Source organism: Cetorhinus maximus, chromosome 4, assembly GCF_964194155.1.
Source record: "Cetorhinus maximus chromosome 4, sCetMax3.hap1.1, whole genome shotgun sequence".
NCBI classification, from domain to species: Eukaryota; Metazoa; Chordata; class Chondrichthyes; order Lamniformes; family Cetorhinidae; genus Cetorhinus; species Cetorhinus maximus.
In genome coordinates this window covers 169,998,151-170,014,957 of record NC_135882.1, presented here as the reverse complement: position 1 = coordinate 170,014,957, position 16,807 = coordinate 169,998,151, and the positions used below count along the sequence as shown (strand labels likewise).

At 43.9% G+C, this 16,807-nt stretch overlaps 1 protein-coding gene across 3 annotated transcripts in view; it reads right to left on the bottom strand.

Annotated features, from left to right (window-relative positions):
• nipal2 (NIPA like domain containing 2) overlaps positions 1 to 16,807 on the bottom strand; it is a 96,450-nt gene that overhangs the window by 18,901 nt on the left and 60,742 nt on the right. For all 3 annotated transcript variants that reach the window (XM_078541104.1, XM_078541105.1, XM_078541106.1), the window contains 3 exons: positions 12,162 to 12,258; positions 8,325 to 8,460; positions 3,799 to 3,887 (listed from right to left, as the gene is read on the bottom strand). In XM_078541104.1, the coding sequence (XP_078397230.1) occupies positions 3,799 to 3,887; positions 8,325 to 8,460; positions 12,162 to 12,258 (322 nt within the window). The remainder of the gene's footprint in view (positions 1 to 3,798; positions 3,888 to 8,324; positions 8,461 to 12,161; positions 12,259 to 16,807) is intronic.

The following is a 16,807-nucleotide window of genomic DNA, read 5'->3' as shown; positions in this document are numbered from 1 at the left end:
AGTTAAAAACAAAATGAAATACAAAACCATGGTTAGAATAACACATTCAACCTTCTACCAGTTTTTTAAATGTTTAAATGCTGCTGAAACAGTATCCCATTGCGCCCTCTTGGATTTGGTTTCCAAATTGTATATATAACTTCATAGAAGCTTACGTTTAGACTAACAAATTGCAATACTCCACATCAATCCACTTGTTAAAGTGAGTGTAATAGGAATGATACTTAATATATACACAAAGATAAAGATAAAATACTGTGGGTGCTGTAAATCTGAAACAAAAACAAAAATGCTGGAAAAACTCTTCAGAGTCATATGGACCTGAAACGTAAACTCTGTCTTTCTCTCCACAAGTGCTGTCAGACCTTAATATATACATTTTGGTAGGAAGAATGAGGAGAGGCAATACAAACTAAATGTTTAATATTATCGGGAGTGCAGGGACAGAAAGACTTGTGGATATACCTACACAAACCTTTGAGGGTGCCAAGGCAAGTTGAGAAGGCAGTTAAAAATAACAGGGGATCCTTGACTTTAGTAACACAGGCATACATTATAAACACCATAAGCTAATTATTTATAAATTACTGGTTAGGCCTCAGCATTGTGTTCAACTCTGTGCACCACACTCTAGGAAGGATGTAAACCCCTTAGAGAGGGCGCAGAGGAGATTTATTAGGATGTTACCAGGGAGAGACTAGAGAAGCTGGCGTTGTTCTCTTTAGAGCAGAAAAGGTTAAGAGGAGATTTTAAAGATGTGTTCAAAGTCATGAAAGGTTTTGATAGAGCAAATAAAGGGAAACCATTTCCAAGGGACAGTTATTTTGACTGGACCTCTCAAACTCACGAGCTCTACCAGCGAGAAGAAAAGAGCAGGAGACATGAATAACACAACCACCAACTTCCTCCCCAAGCCCACTCTCCATCCTGACTTCGAACTATATCGCAGTTCCTTCACTGTCACTGGGTCAAAATCCTGGAACTTCCTGCCTAACAGCACTGCAGGTGCACCCACACCACGTGGACTGCAGCGGTTTAACAAGGAGGCTCAACACCACCTTCTCAAGGGTCATTAGGGATGGGCAATAAATGCTGGACCACATCCGACGAATGAGCAAATTTTAAAAAGTAAGAAGGTAGTGCAGTAACCGGAAAACTCTGATTTAAAGCAATTAGCAACAGGCAACATGAGGAAAAACAATTTTATGCAGCAAGTTATGATGATCTGGAATGCGCTGCCTGAAAGGGTGGTGAAAGGATAGTTACATTCCAAAGAGAACTGGGTAAACACTTGAAGGGGGAACGTTGACAGGGCAGGTGAATGGGATTAATTGGATAGCCCCACCAAAGAGGGGCAGAGGCACGATGAAGCAAATGGCTTCCTTATGCACTGAGTCGTTCTATGATTCCATAGTGTTATGAATGAAATATGTTGTGATGGTACCTCATATTCAGTTGTATCTTTACACCAATATGAAACTCATATTAAGACAATACTAGCACCAAATAATTATGTACTTCCCTGGTGCTGGCTGTCAAAGAGTATGTCACGCATGCACCATGAATAATTCATAACCAAAGCAACTAATGATGGTTGTGTCAAGACACGTGTTATTCACATGCGTCTGCCGCCCTTAGGATAAAATCAATGATCCACGTCCTTGACAGGGAGGCTTTGCTGCAAGAGAGCCTCAGTCACAAGATACGGCACTTCAGCCCTAATTCTGCGACTCATATTTCCTTTGACCATGCTCCTGCTGGGCTGTACAGGATTACTGAGTGCCAAATGAAAGCGCTGCTCACAATCAGTGAATCATATGACATAGAAGGGAGGCCATTCGGCCCACTGGCCCTCTGACTGCTCTTTGGAAGAGCCATCCAATTAGTCTCACTCCCCTGCTCTTTCCCCATAGCCTTGCAAACGTTTCCTTCTCAGCTAATTATCCAATTCCCCTTTGAAAACTTCCTAGTAATTCTGCAGCCGTCCCAGATCATGGCAACTCTCTTGCGTAAAATAAAAAAATTCTCCTCACATTTTTCCTGGTTCTTTCTCCAAATGCCCTAGATCTCTGTCCTCTGTTAAAATCCTGTCAGGATTTAAAAAAAAAAATCTAAACAAAAATCTTCCCTTAAACTTCCCCGCTCTAAGGAGATCAAACCACTCATAATTCTAAATTAGAAAATCTTATCTTTCTCCTCCATATACTACAACACCCAGTAAGTTCAACTTACCCTTCATTTTTTTCTTTTAAATTCAAAACTCTAGCAGGCATTGTACGCTACGTGCCATTGAGTGATAATCTTGCTTGGCTTGGTATTTAAACACACATTAGAAATTTCTGGTCCTTAAATGCCTGGCAGCTTCTTGATAAAACCATCACCAATTGCTACGGTTATTAATTATTCACCGTGCCTGAGTAACATGCTGGCTGGCAGAATCTCGACTTACACTTGCTGCTGACACTAAGATCAGGCTAGCTCCGAATAGCAGCACATGTGAGGCCACGGTGAGTTTTGCAAATGAATTACAGATACCCAGCAGTGATTTCAAGGCTGTAATTTAATCGGATGGGTAGGCGCACAGCTAGAGCAATGACAAAGGCAAGCTTTCACCCGATTAATGCTTTGCAATCAACTTTGGATGGTTATTTCCCAAATCAATCATCTCTATTGATTATTGCCACAGCAGTGTTGCGTCACAGGAAATCATAGATCGAAAACCGGAGAAGGTGGAACTTTTCCCAATGATATTGTTGACAGAAATATAATTTGCTGAAAACGTGGAATTAACTGAGGGAAATTTCCAGAATAAAATGAAAAATTCCCTTCACTGGAAGCTTCAAAGTTACAGGTGCAGAGATGCTCACTTACAGTTGCAATCGCTGTGAAGCGACAGGCGGTGCTTATATTATTTTCTCTAAGGGGGCATCCAGGAAAAGGGGGTGTGACCTGAAAATTAAAGACAGGGCACACGGGATGATGTCAAGAAACATTTCTTCACACTCAGGAAAGTGGAAACCTGGAACTCTCTCCCCCAAAGACCTGTTGAGGCTTTGGGCGGGGATGGGACGGGCGGGAGGGGACAGGGGTTGGGGGGTGGGGTGGTGAGGAGTGGGAGGGGGGCGGGGGTGTTTGTTGGAAATTTCAAACCCGAGGTTGATAGACTTTTGTTAGGTTAGGGGATACGGAACCACACAGGGTTAGTGGAGCTCAGATACAGATAATCTATGGAATTCATTGCCACAGAAGGCTGTGGAGGCCAGGTCATTGAGTGTATTTAAGACCGAGATAGATAGGTTCTTGATTGGTAAAGGGATCAAAGGTTACGGGGAGAAGGCGGGAGAATGGGGTTGAGAAACTTATCAGCCATGATTGAATGGCAGAGCAGACTCGATGGGCCGAATGGCCTAATTTCTGCTCATTTGTTTTATGGTCTAATCCACAATCTAGTTGAATGGCTTAGCAGGCTCGAGGGGCTGAATGGCCCATTCCTGTTCCTATTGGGCTGCAGTATTTTGGACATGTCAATAAAGGACTGCAATATCTCACAACATGTCTGTAAAGTATTGGGCTGAAGGTACACAATGCATTACAAAGTGAATAGTGCCCAATATAAGTAATTGTCCATTTTCAGTGGGGTTAGAGGGGAGCATTTGGACAAAGTTCCTTTCTTAATGGAGGGAAGCAAACCGATTCTGTGGTAGTGCTCCAGTAGTTGCACCGTGTTCCTAGTCAGCACCAGCCTGGATGTTATTTGAGTCTCCGGTAGCAGCAGGATTGAGAGGCACATTATCATACCTGCGATGATGGCACTAGTTGTAAAGAAAACAAAGTTGATTGGCACCACTTCTGTTGCATTATAGAGTCGCATGGCTTGGTTCAAGAATCTGCAAGAAATCATCATTGTTGTGCATGAGCAGCAATCTCCAAATTCAGCTCACATAATCCACCTTTTCATACAGCATTTCTTTTAAGAATTCCAAAACAAAATAAAAAACCGAGCAGACTTTCATTTATGTAACAGCCTCCTTTACAGCCATTGGAGTACTTTTGAAGCATAGTCATGTAGTTGTAATGTAGAAAATGAGGCAGAAAATCTTTGCCCACAAACAGCACTGAGATAATGTCCAGGTATTTTTTTTTAAAAAACAGAATTTGGTTGAAAGATAAATATTGGCCTGGACACTGAGCAGAGCTCCTGCTGTTCCACACACAATAGCGTCCGGGACTGAGAAGACTGAGCCCTCAGCTTGATGTCTCACTTGAAAGACGGCGCCTCCAACAGTGCAGCATTCCCTCATTACTGCACTGGAGCGTCAGCCTGCATCACAAGCTCAGGGCCGCCGGAGTGGGTCTTGGGCCCACAACCTTCAAAATCAGAGGTGAGCATGATACTAAAGCAGTGCAGTGCCGAGGGAATGCAGCACGGTCGGATTCAATGCCAGAGCACTCAGTGCCTCAGACCTCAGGAGTGAATACCCAGTGATTGGAGCTGGAACTAAAGTACAACTGGGAGCATGGTTATCATTAGAGGAGAGAAATGTTACAGAGCAAAAGGGAACATTACTCAGAGATATTAATCAACAGATACTGCACAAGGTAGCAAAATGTTTTGTTAGGAAAAGTGATCAGAAAACCAGAGAGGTCAGTTTGGTCAAGAATGCAGGGCACAGAGAGATTGTATTAATAGGATATATGGCGCAGAAACAGGCCATTCAGCCCAACAAGTCCATGCTGGTGTTTATGCTCCTAACAAGCCTCCTCCCATCTTTCCTCATCTAAATTGATCATCGTAACCCTCTATTCCCTTCTCCCTCATCTGCTTGTCTAGCTTCTGCTTAAATGCATGTGGTAGCGAGTTCCACATTCTCAACAATATTTGGGTAAAGAAATTGTTTCTATTGGATTTCTTGGTGACTATCTTATATTGATGGCCTTTAGATACGTCCTTCCCCACAAGAGGAAACATTCTCCCTGCATCCACTCTATCAAAAACTTTCATAACTTTAAAGAACTCCAATCGGTCATCCATCAGGCTTATATTTTCAAGAGACCCAGCCTGTCAATCCTTTCCCGATATGTACACCCAGGCATTTCTGGCGTCATCCTGGTAAATCTTCTCTGTTCCCCCTCCAGTGCCTCTGTATCCTTTTAATGTTATGGTGACCAGAGCTGCACACAGTTTTCTAAGTGTGGTCTAACCAAGGTTCAATACAGGTTTAACATAACTTCCCGACTTTTCAGTTCTATCCATCCAGAAATAAAAGCAGTGTTTGCTTTTTTTTAATGGCCTTGATAACCTGTGGTGCAGTTTTTAGTGATTGATATATTTGGACTCTGAGATCCCTTTGCTCCTCTAATCTACCTGGACTTCTATCTCCCTATTCTTCCTACCAAATGCGCTATCTCACATTTATCTGCGTTGAACTTCCATAGAACAATAGAAAAGTTACAGCACAGAAGGAGGCCATTTGGCCCATCTTGTTCATGCCAGCCCGAGGACACCCAGGTGCCCTTTCTAATCCCACCTTCCTGCACCCGGCCCATAGCCCTGCAGCTTATAGCACTTAAGGTGCAGATCCAGGTACTTTTTAAAAGAGTTTAAAGTTTCTGCCTCTACCACCAACTTGGGCAGCGAATTCCAGACACCCACTACTCTCTGCATAAAAAAGTTCTTCCTCATGTCCCCCCCTACACCTTCTGCCACTTATCTTGAATCTATGTCCCCTGGTTCTAGAATTCTCCACCAAGGGAAACAATTTTATCCTGTCCACTCTATCTATTCCCCTCATAATTTTGCCAATTCATTTGCCAATGATTTGTCCATTCTGTAAGTTTATTAATGTCCTCCTGTAATTTGTTGCAGTCCTCCTCAGTATTGACCACCACCTCCCCACCCACCCAGAAAACAATTGGCATCATCCACGAATTTAGAAATGGTGTTTTTGATTCCAAAGTCCAAGTTGCTCGTGTAAACTGAACAGCAGGGGTCCCAGCACCTGATCCTTGTGGAACACCGCTTCCCAACTTCTGCCACTCTCAATAACTACTCTTCACTCCCACTCTCTGCTCTGCCTTGAAGCCAGCTAGCAACCCATTCTGCCCCCTCCTCCGTCTCCTGACTCCACATCCTCTGACCTTATCCATTAATCTATTACAGGGCACCTAACTGAAAGCCGTTTGAAAAATCCAGATGAATTACATCTGCTGTATTTCCATTGTCCACTCTCTCTGTTACCCCCTCCAAAAAAAATTCAAGGTTGGTCAAGCAAGGTTTTCATTTTTGAAACTCATGCTGACCATTTATATAAGTGACTCCTTGCGCACAAAAGTGGATCCTCATGTTGGCAACACACACCAGAAGGTGAGCCGAGTGCCTGGAGCTAGAGCAGCTTAACAGCAATCAGCATGGTTCAGAAGGGAAGAATCTGCCCAACCAACCTCCTTGACTTCCTGGAGGAATTAACAGCCAAAACGGATCCTCATTGCATCTCGCGGCTTGGGAGCCTGCTCTATTTTTGTCAACGACAGCGGCTGAACCCTTGAACAGAAGCCCTCAGAACGGGAGACCAGAATAAGGGCTCTCCAGCTTGCTAGCTTTCTTTGAAGATATCCAAGGTGGATTTCCAGGCGGGCATTCCTGGTGAGGAACATAGGCACAGGAGGAGGCCATTCAGCCCATCTGCCTGTTCTATCATTCAATGAGACTGATCTGCAATTTAACTTCATCCGCTCACTTTTGCCCCACATCCCTTAAAACCTTTGGTTAACAAAAATCTCAGATTTAAAATTTACGATTGATCTAGCATGAATTACCATTTGTGAAAGAGAGTTCCAAATGTCTTATGTATGTGGAAGGATTTTCTGATTTCACTCCTGGAAGGTCTAATTTTTTAAGCTATGCCCCAAAGTCCCAGGGTCCTCAACCTGTGGAAATATTTTCTCTCCATCTACCCTGTCATTTTCCCTTACTATCTTGAAATCTGATTAAATCAACCCTTAATGGTCTAAATTCCGGGGAATACAGCCCTGGTTTATTTAATTTCTCCTTGTGAGTTAGACCTTGGAGTCCAGGTATCATTCTGCTAAATCTATGCTATGAGGAAGGGGCTTTGCAGGGAGCAATGGTCCGGAGATTGCATCTCTTCACTTTCTACCCAATCAATTGAAAGGGAAGCGAGCTCAAACTATCAAGAGGATATTTTAGTTTTGGTATCAGAAAATTCATCTTGACCCACGCAGAATAATCATAACATGACAGAATAATGGAGGCAAAATCCCAGGAATCAATTACAACAAAAACCAATTCGATGCTAGAATGGGGGGGATGTTAGGGTCACCAGGACCTTCGATGGGCTGAGTGGCCTTTCTCATCTGCGCCGCTTTTGGGAAACAGAGGATCAATTCCCCATGGACTGGGGCAACAAGTTTCCTCATGTCAACTGTCCTGCTCTAGCTGGGCAGAGATCAGGTACCTGCCTATGGAAGGAATAAGAGGAATCAAATTCTTCAGGCTGCTGTCATGTTTCAACTCACAGGCCACAATATGGTTTGTACATGGCATAATAAAGATCCCACGCCCACTATTTCCAAGAGGAGCAGGAGAGTTCTCCCTGGTGTCACGGCCAATATTTATCTCTCAACCAAAATCGCCAAATGAAAAAGATTATCCGGCCATCATCACATTGCTGCTGGTGGGAGCTTGCTGTGTGCAAATTAGCTGCTGTGTTTCCTACATTACAACAGCGACTACATTTCAAAATGGCTGTAAAAGACTTTGCGACACCCTGAGGTCGCAGAAGGCGCTATAGAAATGCAAGTCCTTCACTTATATGAGGGGGGTCTCAGAGCAGGTTTCTGCTGTACTTTATCGGATGCAGGTTAAGTCAACGCGTGCACAAACTGACAAGAATGGAGAGATTTTACGTCCCATTGCATATTTCAGCCTAAGCAATGTCCTGCACTCTGGTCCTCCGCTGAAAGCACCATCCATATAGGAACAGGAGCTTGTCTGTGCTCTCAGGAGGATGGGGAGGATCCTGTGGCACTATTGCAGAGGAGAGCAGGGGAGTTATCCCCGTTGTTCCGGCCAATATTTATCCCTCAATCAATGTCACAAAAAACAGATTGCCTGGTCATTATCACATTGCTGTTTGTGGGAGCTTGCTGTGCACAGATTTGCCACCTACATTACGACAGTGACGCCATTTCTAAAGTACTTTTAGTGGCTGTAAAGCACTCTGGGATGTCCGGAGTTGGTGGAAGATGCTATATAAACGCAAGTCTTTCTTTTCTTTCCAAACTGTTGACTGAAAAACACTTACTGTACTTGGAAAATACAAGATGTGATCATGATAATAAGCATCACGTAGAATATGGGATACTGGAACTGAATCTGCCCCTTAATGGAGCTTGTTACCATCCCGGACACGGCCTTTACCGAGATCACAGACAATGAGGCTGTAAAAGACACAATAAGGATTATTATACTTATATACGCAAAAGTCAAACAGAAAGAGAACAGGCCTGGGGGTACTGTGTACAGTTTTAATCTCCGTACCTAAGGAAGGGTATGCTCACTTTAGAGGGGCTGCAAAGGAGATTCACTAGATTGATTCCTGGGATGACGGTGTTATCCGATGAAGAGAGTTTGAATTTAGAAGAATGAAACATGGAAGACTCTGAGAGGGCTTGACAGGGTAGATGCTGAGAGGCAGTTTCCCCTGGCTGGAGAGTCGAGGGCTAGGGGGCATAGGGGGCATGGTCTCAGGCTAAGGGGTTGGCCGTTTTGGACTGAGGTGAGGAAAAATTTCTTCACTCAAAGGGTTGTGATTCTTTGGATTGGCTACGCAGAGAGCTGGGGATGCTCGGTTGTTCAGTGTACTCAGGACGGACATTAGATCCTTGGACTCTAAAGGGGCATGTGGATTGGCCAGGAAAGTGGAGTTGATGTGGAAGATCAGCCATGACCATGTTATATGGTGGAGCAGGCTTGAGGAGCTGAATGGCCTCCTACTATTCCAATTTCTTATGCTCTTAAGTAAACAAAGATCACACATTCCTCTGAGATCTGAGCTGTCATGTGTAAAAACAAGCACTTAGCCCTCTCCAGAGTCTGTGCTGTAAAATAAAAGGATCACAAATCCTTCTGGAACCTGTCCTGTAATTTAAACAAAGGGGATTACATCACTCATTGACAGTGCTCTAAGACAAATGGAGATGCGCACAGGCTTCTAACTCTGTGCAAAAATAGAAAATAGACAGCCCGTTTGATTGGCACCACATCCACAAACATTCACACCCTCCACCACCGACGCACAGTAGCAGCAGTGTGTAGCATCTACATGATGCGCTGCAGGAATTCATCAAGGCTCCTTCGACAGCACCTTCCAATCCCATGACCACTACCACCCAGAAGGACAAGGGCAGCAGATAGATGGGAAAACCACCACCTAGAAGTTTCTCTCCAAGTCACTCACCATCCTGACTTGGAAATATATCGCCGTTCCTTCACTGTCGCTGGGTCAAAATCCTGGAACTCCCTCCCTAACAGCACTGTGGGTGTACCTACAACACAGGGACTGCAGTGATTCAAGAAGGCAGCTCACCACCACCTTCTGAAGGGCAAATAGGGATGGGCAATAAATACTGGCCCAGCCAGCGAAGCCCACATTCCATGAATGAATAACAAAAAAAGAAGTTGCTGTAACTATCAACAAAGGGACATGGAAAATTCCAGCTGCAAAGCTGTGATATAAATGAACACCGTCTTGGGGGATGTAGCTTATAAGCAAAGTGCAGAGGAAAATGTAAATGGTTATCACTTACATTGAATAGTTGGCTGTCTATTCCGTTTATTCATTGGTGTTGATCACTAAGTATTTTGGAGGTTATTTTATTTACTTTATTCTTTGATATGGAGGATGATGTTGGTGACTGGTGAACGTTCTGGTTAAAGAATTATAAATGACTTTGATTCAGCAAAGACAAATTTTTTTTTTGCCAGTCGTTAGATTCATAAGCCCTTAAAAACCGAATGAGGCCATTCATGGGTGATGTGACGAAACACATCCTCACACACAGAGCCGTGAAAATCAGCAACTTGCTCCCCAAAAAGACCTCAGGATGTCCCGAAACACTGAAGTATTTCTTGAATTGCAGTCACTGTTTGGATGTAGGGAACATTTTAATATGTGTTCTGAAGCAAATAAAATAAACTGAGGCCCTGTCTGCCCTCTCATGTGCAGGTAAAAGATCCCACGGTCACAGTTTTGGAGACGAGCAGAGCAGTTATCCCTAGTGTCCTGGCAAATATTTATTCCTTAACCAACATAGGAACAACCTTAGGAGGAGGCCACTCAGCCCTTTGAACCTGGTTCTGGCATTCAATGAGATCATGCAGCCCAACTCCATATACCCACCTTTGCCCTATTCCCCTGAATACCTCTGGTTAACAACAAAAAATAGCACATCTCAGCTTTAAAATTTACAATTGATCTAGCATAATTTCCGTCTCTAAAAAACAGATTTTCTGGTCAATGCTATTTGTGGGAGCTTGCTGTGTGCCAATTGGCTGGCGCCTTCTCTAAATTACAACAATGACTACACTTCATAAAGTGGGCTTTAACACGCTTTTGGAGGTTGTGAGGAAGGCTATGTAAACGCGAGTCCTGCATATCTTTCTCAATGCCTACTTTGATTAACATGAAGAAAGAAAGCACTAAAAATATAAAGCGTTTTTACTTAATCCACTGTTATAAGGAAGGTAACATTTAATATGAGTGCTTTCATCTACTTGTGCACTGAAAATAGTGGCTGCAATAGGGATGGGCAAATCCCATCATTCAAATTCAATGGATTCAAATCCAGAGAACCTCCCCCCTTCCTTGAATTTTGCTTTGCTGCTGATTACAAAGGCCCTATATGAAATTTTTTCAGCCCACGTTTCCTGGCTGGATATGAGCCTGGAGTAAAAATTGGTCAATTCATTCCTGGATATGAAGTGTAGGAAATAAAATCACTCTTCTGTGTTTGGTATTTAGGCCCCATTCTAAAGGGTACGATTTGCACTGCGTCTCACCAAGTTGCACCTCACCCGGGTGTGTTAACAGTGGATCTAGGCTGACACTTCAGTGCAGTACTGAGGGAGTGCTGCACTGTTGGGGGCACTGTCTTTTGGATGAGATGTTAATCCGAGGCACTGTCTGCCCTCTCAAAGATCCAACGGCCACCATTTCAAAGAAGAGCAGGGGATTTCTCCCCAGTGTCCTGACCAATATTTATCCTTCAGTCAACACCATAAAAAAACAGATGATCTGCTCATTATCACATTGCTGTTTGGGAGAGCTTGCTCTTCACAAATTGGTTGCTGAGATTCCTACATTCCACCAGTGAATGTACTTCAAAAAAAAAGTACTCCATTGCGCTGTACTCCATTACTTTGGGATGTCCTGAGGTTGTGAAAGGTGCTATAGAAATGCAAGTCCTTTATTTCCTTCTGCATGGCTATCTTGATTAGCATGAAGAAAAAGTACAAAAAAGTTTTTAAAAATGAAATGAATATTTAAAAGAAACTTGTGTCGAATGTTTTATGTCTTGGAGCTATGCAGAGATGACATTAGTTTCTATGTGTGTAACAGGTTTTATTCACAGTGTTTTAAAATGTCTACTCCATCCTTCAACTCTGGTTTCCTTTTTCCTGAGTCTACACTCAGGCTTAACCAGCCAATCACAGTGAACATTCATTGTAAACAGACTCACATAATCAAACACTGAACGAGTGAACTATGGAACACTACAGGTGGCACAGTGCAGAGGTGTTTCAAGTTGGTATCATGCTTGCAATTTCATGTGCAGCAAATTTCCAAGCTCAGAGATGCTGCTCTGAGGAGGTAGTGACTGTATGCCTTCCGACAGGGCAGGGACAACTTGTTATTTATCACTTTGGGACTGTTTTAATTTGTATTTCCTCCCCGGTTAGGAGCAGCTTTACAGCGGCCTGGGAATTGCACACTCCTGGTTTCCTTAGCTACAGTCTGCAGCACGTGGAGACCAGAGGCAGGGAAGGAGTTGGTCCCACCGAAGCATTTTTCTCTCCGCGTCAGAATGGAAAGAGTATTAAAGGGAAGCTGTGGCTATTCCCCCAACGCATCAGCTCTTACCAAGTAATGAAGAAATCAGCAGGAGGAGCACTATGTGTTTCATGCCTCTTCTCTTGTAGAGATACAGCAAAATAACGAACAATATGAATTCCAAAGCCTGCACGAAAACAGAAACAACGTGTGGTTATTACGCTGCACAGCTGAAATTCCATCTCAAACAGAGAGTTTGTCTCGTACAAAACTAGGAAAAGCTCCACAAAACAGGGCCAAAATGGTCCAATTTTGCAGGGCCAGGTCCCATACAGGAAATACGTCCAATGCCATATTGGCTCAACCTTTCAAATAATGGGGCCTCTTAAAAGGTAAGAAGAGAGGATGGCCTGGCAGGTCATTGACGCTGAGTCTCCTGATGCACATTCACTTCACCAGCCAGCAAACAAATGTTCATTGTTACAGTTGTCAAAATTTGATCAATGATCACCGAATGGGGGGCTGAAGCAGGTATAAACTTTTCAGATTTCAATTTTGTTCAGTGCTGTGCTGGCAAGGAAAATTACATTATAACTACTCTTTGTTTGGGTTCATTTTTGATTGCCACAAAATTCAACACTATCCAGGACAAAGCAGCCTGCCTGATTGGCACCCCATCCACCAAATGAAACATTCACTCCCACCGCCACTGACGCACAGTGGCAGCAGTGTGCACCACCTACAATGTGCACTACAGTAACTCATCAAGCCTCTTTCAACAGTGCCTTCCAAACCCATAACCTCTACCACCTAGAGAGGCAAGGGACACATGGGAACAACTCCACCCTCAAGTTCTCCTTTAAGTCACACACCATCCTGACTTGGAAATATATCGCCGTTCCTTCACTGTCGCTGGGTCAAAATCCTGGAACTCCCTCCCTAACAGCACTGTGGGTGTACCTACACCACATGGGCTGCAGCGGTTTAAGAAGGTGGCTCACCATCATCTGCTCAAAGGCATTTAGGGATGGACAATATTTTATTGGGGGAGGGTGAACAGCCAGAGGTCGTGGTCCACAATGGGACCAATGATATAGAGAGGAAAAGGGATGAGGTCCTGAAATTAGATTTTAGGGAGTTAGGAAGGGAATTAAAAAGCAGGACCTCATGAGCAGTAATCTCAGGATTACTTCCAGTGCCACACGCTAGTGAGCATGAGAATAGGAAGACTGAGCAGTTCAACACGTGGCTGGTGAAATGGAGTAGGAGGGAGGGCTTTAGATTTCTGAGGCATTGGGACTGATTCTGGCGCAGGTGGGATCTGTATAAGAAGGATGGGCTACACCTTAACAGAGCTGGGACTAATGTCCTCACAGGGAGATTGGGAGGAGGATGGGAACCTGAGGAGAAATTCTGAGTGCAGAAGAGAAAACCTGGCAGTGAGAAGTAGAGAAGTATTAACTGATAAGGAGGGTATCAGAGAGTTGTATCAAGGTAGATAGAACACTTGGAGAGTTTGATAGAACTAGAGTAGGCAATAGTAAGTCATTAGATGGGGTCAGAGCAAGGGGGGGAAAGTAAAAAAGCCTAAATCAGGGCTAATGTGAATGTATGTGAATACACATGGTTGAAAAGATTGGTGAACTACAGGCACAGGTTGACAAATGGAATTATGATATTATTGCTATAACAGAGACCTGGCTCAAAGAAGGGCAGGACTGGGCGTTAAATATTCCTGGGTACAAGGTGTTTAGGAGAGACAGGAAAGGAAGAAAAGTGGAGGGGCATGGCAGTATTGATTAAGGATGGCAATTCAGTACTGGAGAGAAAGGATGATCCAGAGGGGTTAAGGACGGAATCTCTCTGGCTAGAGGTAAGGAATGAAAAAGGTGCAGTAACATTGATCGGTGTAGTATATAGACCACCAACTAGTGGAAGGGATGTAGAGAAACAAGTTTGCAAAGAAATTACAGAGAGGTGCAAGAATTATAGAGCAATTATAATGGGGGACTGCAATTATCCAAATATAGACTGGGATAGGAATAGTGCAAAGGGAAAAGAGAGGCGAGAGTTCCTGGAATGTGTTCAAGATAATTTTCTACAGCAGAATGTTTCCTGTCCAATGAGAGGGCAGCCACTGATGGACCTGGTTTTGGGGAATGATTTGGCCCCAAGTGGATCAAATATCAGTGGGAGAGCATTTAGGGGACAGTGACCATTGCATCATAAGGTTTAGGTTAGCCATGGAGAAGGACAAAGAGCAATCCAGAGCTGGGAAAATTAATTTGGGGGAAAGCCAAGTTCGATGGGATGAGAGTGTATCTGAGTCGAGTGAGTTGGAATCAAACGTTGGCAGAAAAGACGGTGGCTGAACAGTGGGCCACCTTCAAAGGAAAACTATTGCAGGAAATGTCAAGGTATATTCCCTTGAAGGGGAAAGGTAGGACAAATAAATCCAGAGTGCCCTGGGTGACGAGAGAGATAGAGGTAAAGATGAAAAGGAAGAAATGCGCTTATGACAGATGTCAAGTGGAAAATGCAACGGAGAATCAGGCTGAATATAGAAGGACCAGAGGGGAAGTGAAAAAACTAATAAGAAAAGCAAGGAGAGAGCATGAAAAGAGGCTGGCAGCTAATATAAAAGAGAATACCAAGGTCTTCCATCAGCATATAAATAATAAAAGGATGATAAAAGAAAGAGTAGGGCCGATTAGGGATAAAAAAGGAGACTTGCATGTGTGGAGGCAGCAGAAATAGTGGAGGTATTAAGTGAGTACTTTGCGTCTATCTTTACAAAGGCAGAAGATGCTACCCAGGCCGAAGTGAAAGAGGAGGTGAAAGAGGACTCTGAAAAAGAGTCATAGGGACTATTTTCGAAGAGGTAACAGAGAAGGTTGATAAGGGTAATGCTGCTGATGTGGTGCATATGGATTTTCAAAAGGCATTTGATACAGTGCCACAAAATAGACTTGTCAGCACATTTCTAGCTCATGGAATAAAAGGGAAAGGAGGCACTTGGATAAGAAATTGCCTGAGTGACAGAAAACAGAGTAGTGATAAATGGCTGTTTTTCAGATTGGAGGAAGGTTTGCAGTGGAGTTCCCCAGGGGTCAGTGTTGGGGCCTTTGCTCTGCTTGACCTAGACATTTTAAAAATTCATTCAGGGGATGTGGGCTTTGTTGGCTGGGCCAGCATTTATCGTCCATCCCGGGTTGCCAGAACCGCTGCAGTCCATGTGGTGTAGGTACACTCACAGTGCTGTTAGGAAGGGGGTTCTTCCTTCTACATCGTAACAATTCTGTGATTCTGTGATTTTGACCCAGCGACAGTAATAGAACGGTAATATATTTCCAAGTCAGGGCAGTGAGTGACTTGGAGGGGAACTTCTAGGCGGTGGTGTTCCCATCTATCTGCTGCCCTTGTCCTTCTAGATGGCAGCTTGTCATGGGTTTAGAATATGCTGTCTAAGGGTGCTTGGTGAATTCCTGCAGTACATCTTGTAGATGGTACACACTGCTGCTACTGTGCGTCGATGGCGGGGGGAGTGAATGTTTGTGGAAGTGGTGTTGCTTTGTCCTGGACAGTGTCAAGCTTCTTGAGTGTTGTGGGAGCTGCACTCATCCAGGCAAGTGGGGAGTATTCCATCACACTCCTGACTTGTGCCTTATAGATGGTGAACAGGCTTTGAGGAGTCAGGAGACGAGTTACTCATTGCATGATTCCTAGCCTCTGATCTGCTCTTGTAGCCACAGTATTTATATGGCTAGTTCAGTTCAGTGGTAACCCCCAGGATGTTGATAGTGGGGGATTCAGTGATGGTAATGCCATTGAGCATTGAAGGGCAATGGTTAGATTCTCTCCCATTGGAGATGGTCATTGCCTGGCACTTGTGTGGCACAAATGTTACTTGCCATTTGTCAGCCCAAGCCAGGATATTGTCCAGGTCATGCTGCATTTGGACATGGACTGCTTCAGTATATGAGGAGTCGCAAATGGTGCTGAACATTGTGCAATCATCAGTGAACATCCCCACTTCTGACCTTATGATGGAAGGAAGGTCATTGATAAAGCAGCTGAAGATGGTTGGGCTGAGGACACTACCCTGAGGAACACCTGCAGTGATGTCCTGGAGTTGAGATGACTGACCTCCAACAACCATAACCATCTTCCTTTGTGCTAGGTATGACTCCAACCAGTGGAGAGTTTCTTCCCGATTCCCATTGACTCCAGTTTCGCTAGGGCTCTTTGATGCCGCACTCGGTCAAATGCGGCCATGCTGTCAAGGGCTTTCACTCTCACCTCACTTTGGGAATTCAGCTCTTATGTCCATGTTTGAACCAAGGCTGAAATGAGGTCAGGAGCTGAGAGACCCTGGTGGAACGCAAACTGGGCGTCAGTGAGCATGTTATTGCTCAGTGGTGGTTAGAGCATGATTTCAAAATTTGCAGATATACGAAGATTGGAAACGTTGTCAACTGTGATGAGGATAGTCTTAAACTTCAAAAGGACATAGACATGTTGGTGGATTGGGCAGACAAGTGGCAGATAAAGTTCAATGCAGAGAAATATGAGGTGATTTATTTTGGCAATAAAGAGAGAAACTCCAAAGGAGGTGCAGGAACAGAGGGACCTCAGTGTATTTATACATCGGTCGTTGAAGATGGCAGGGCAGATTGAGAGAGCAGTTAATAAAGCATATAACAAGAGTAAGGAGGTCATGTTGGACTTGTGTAAGA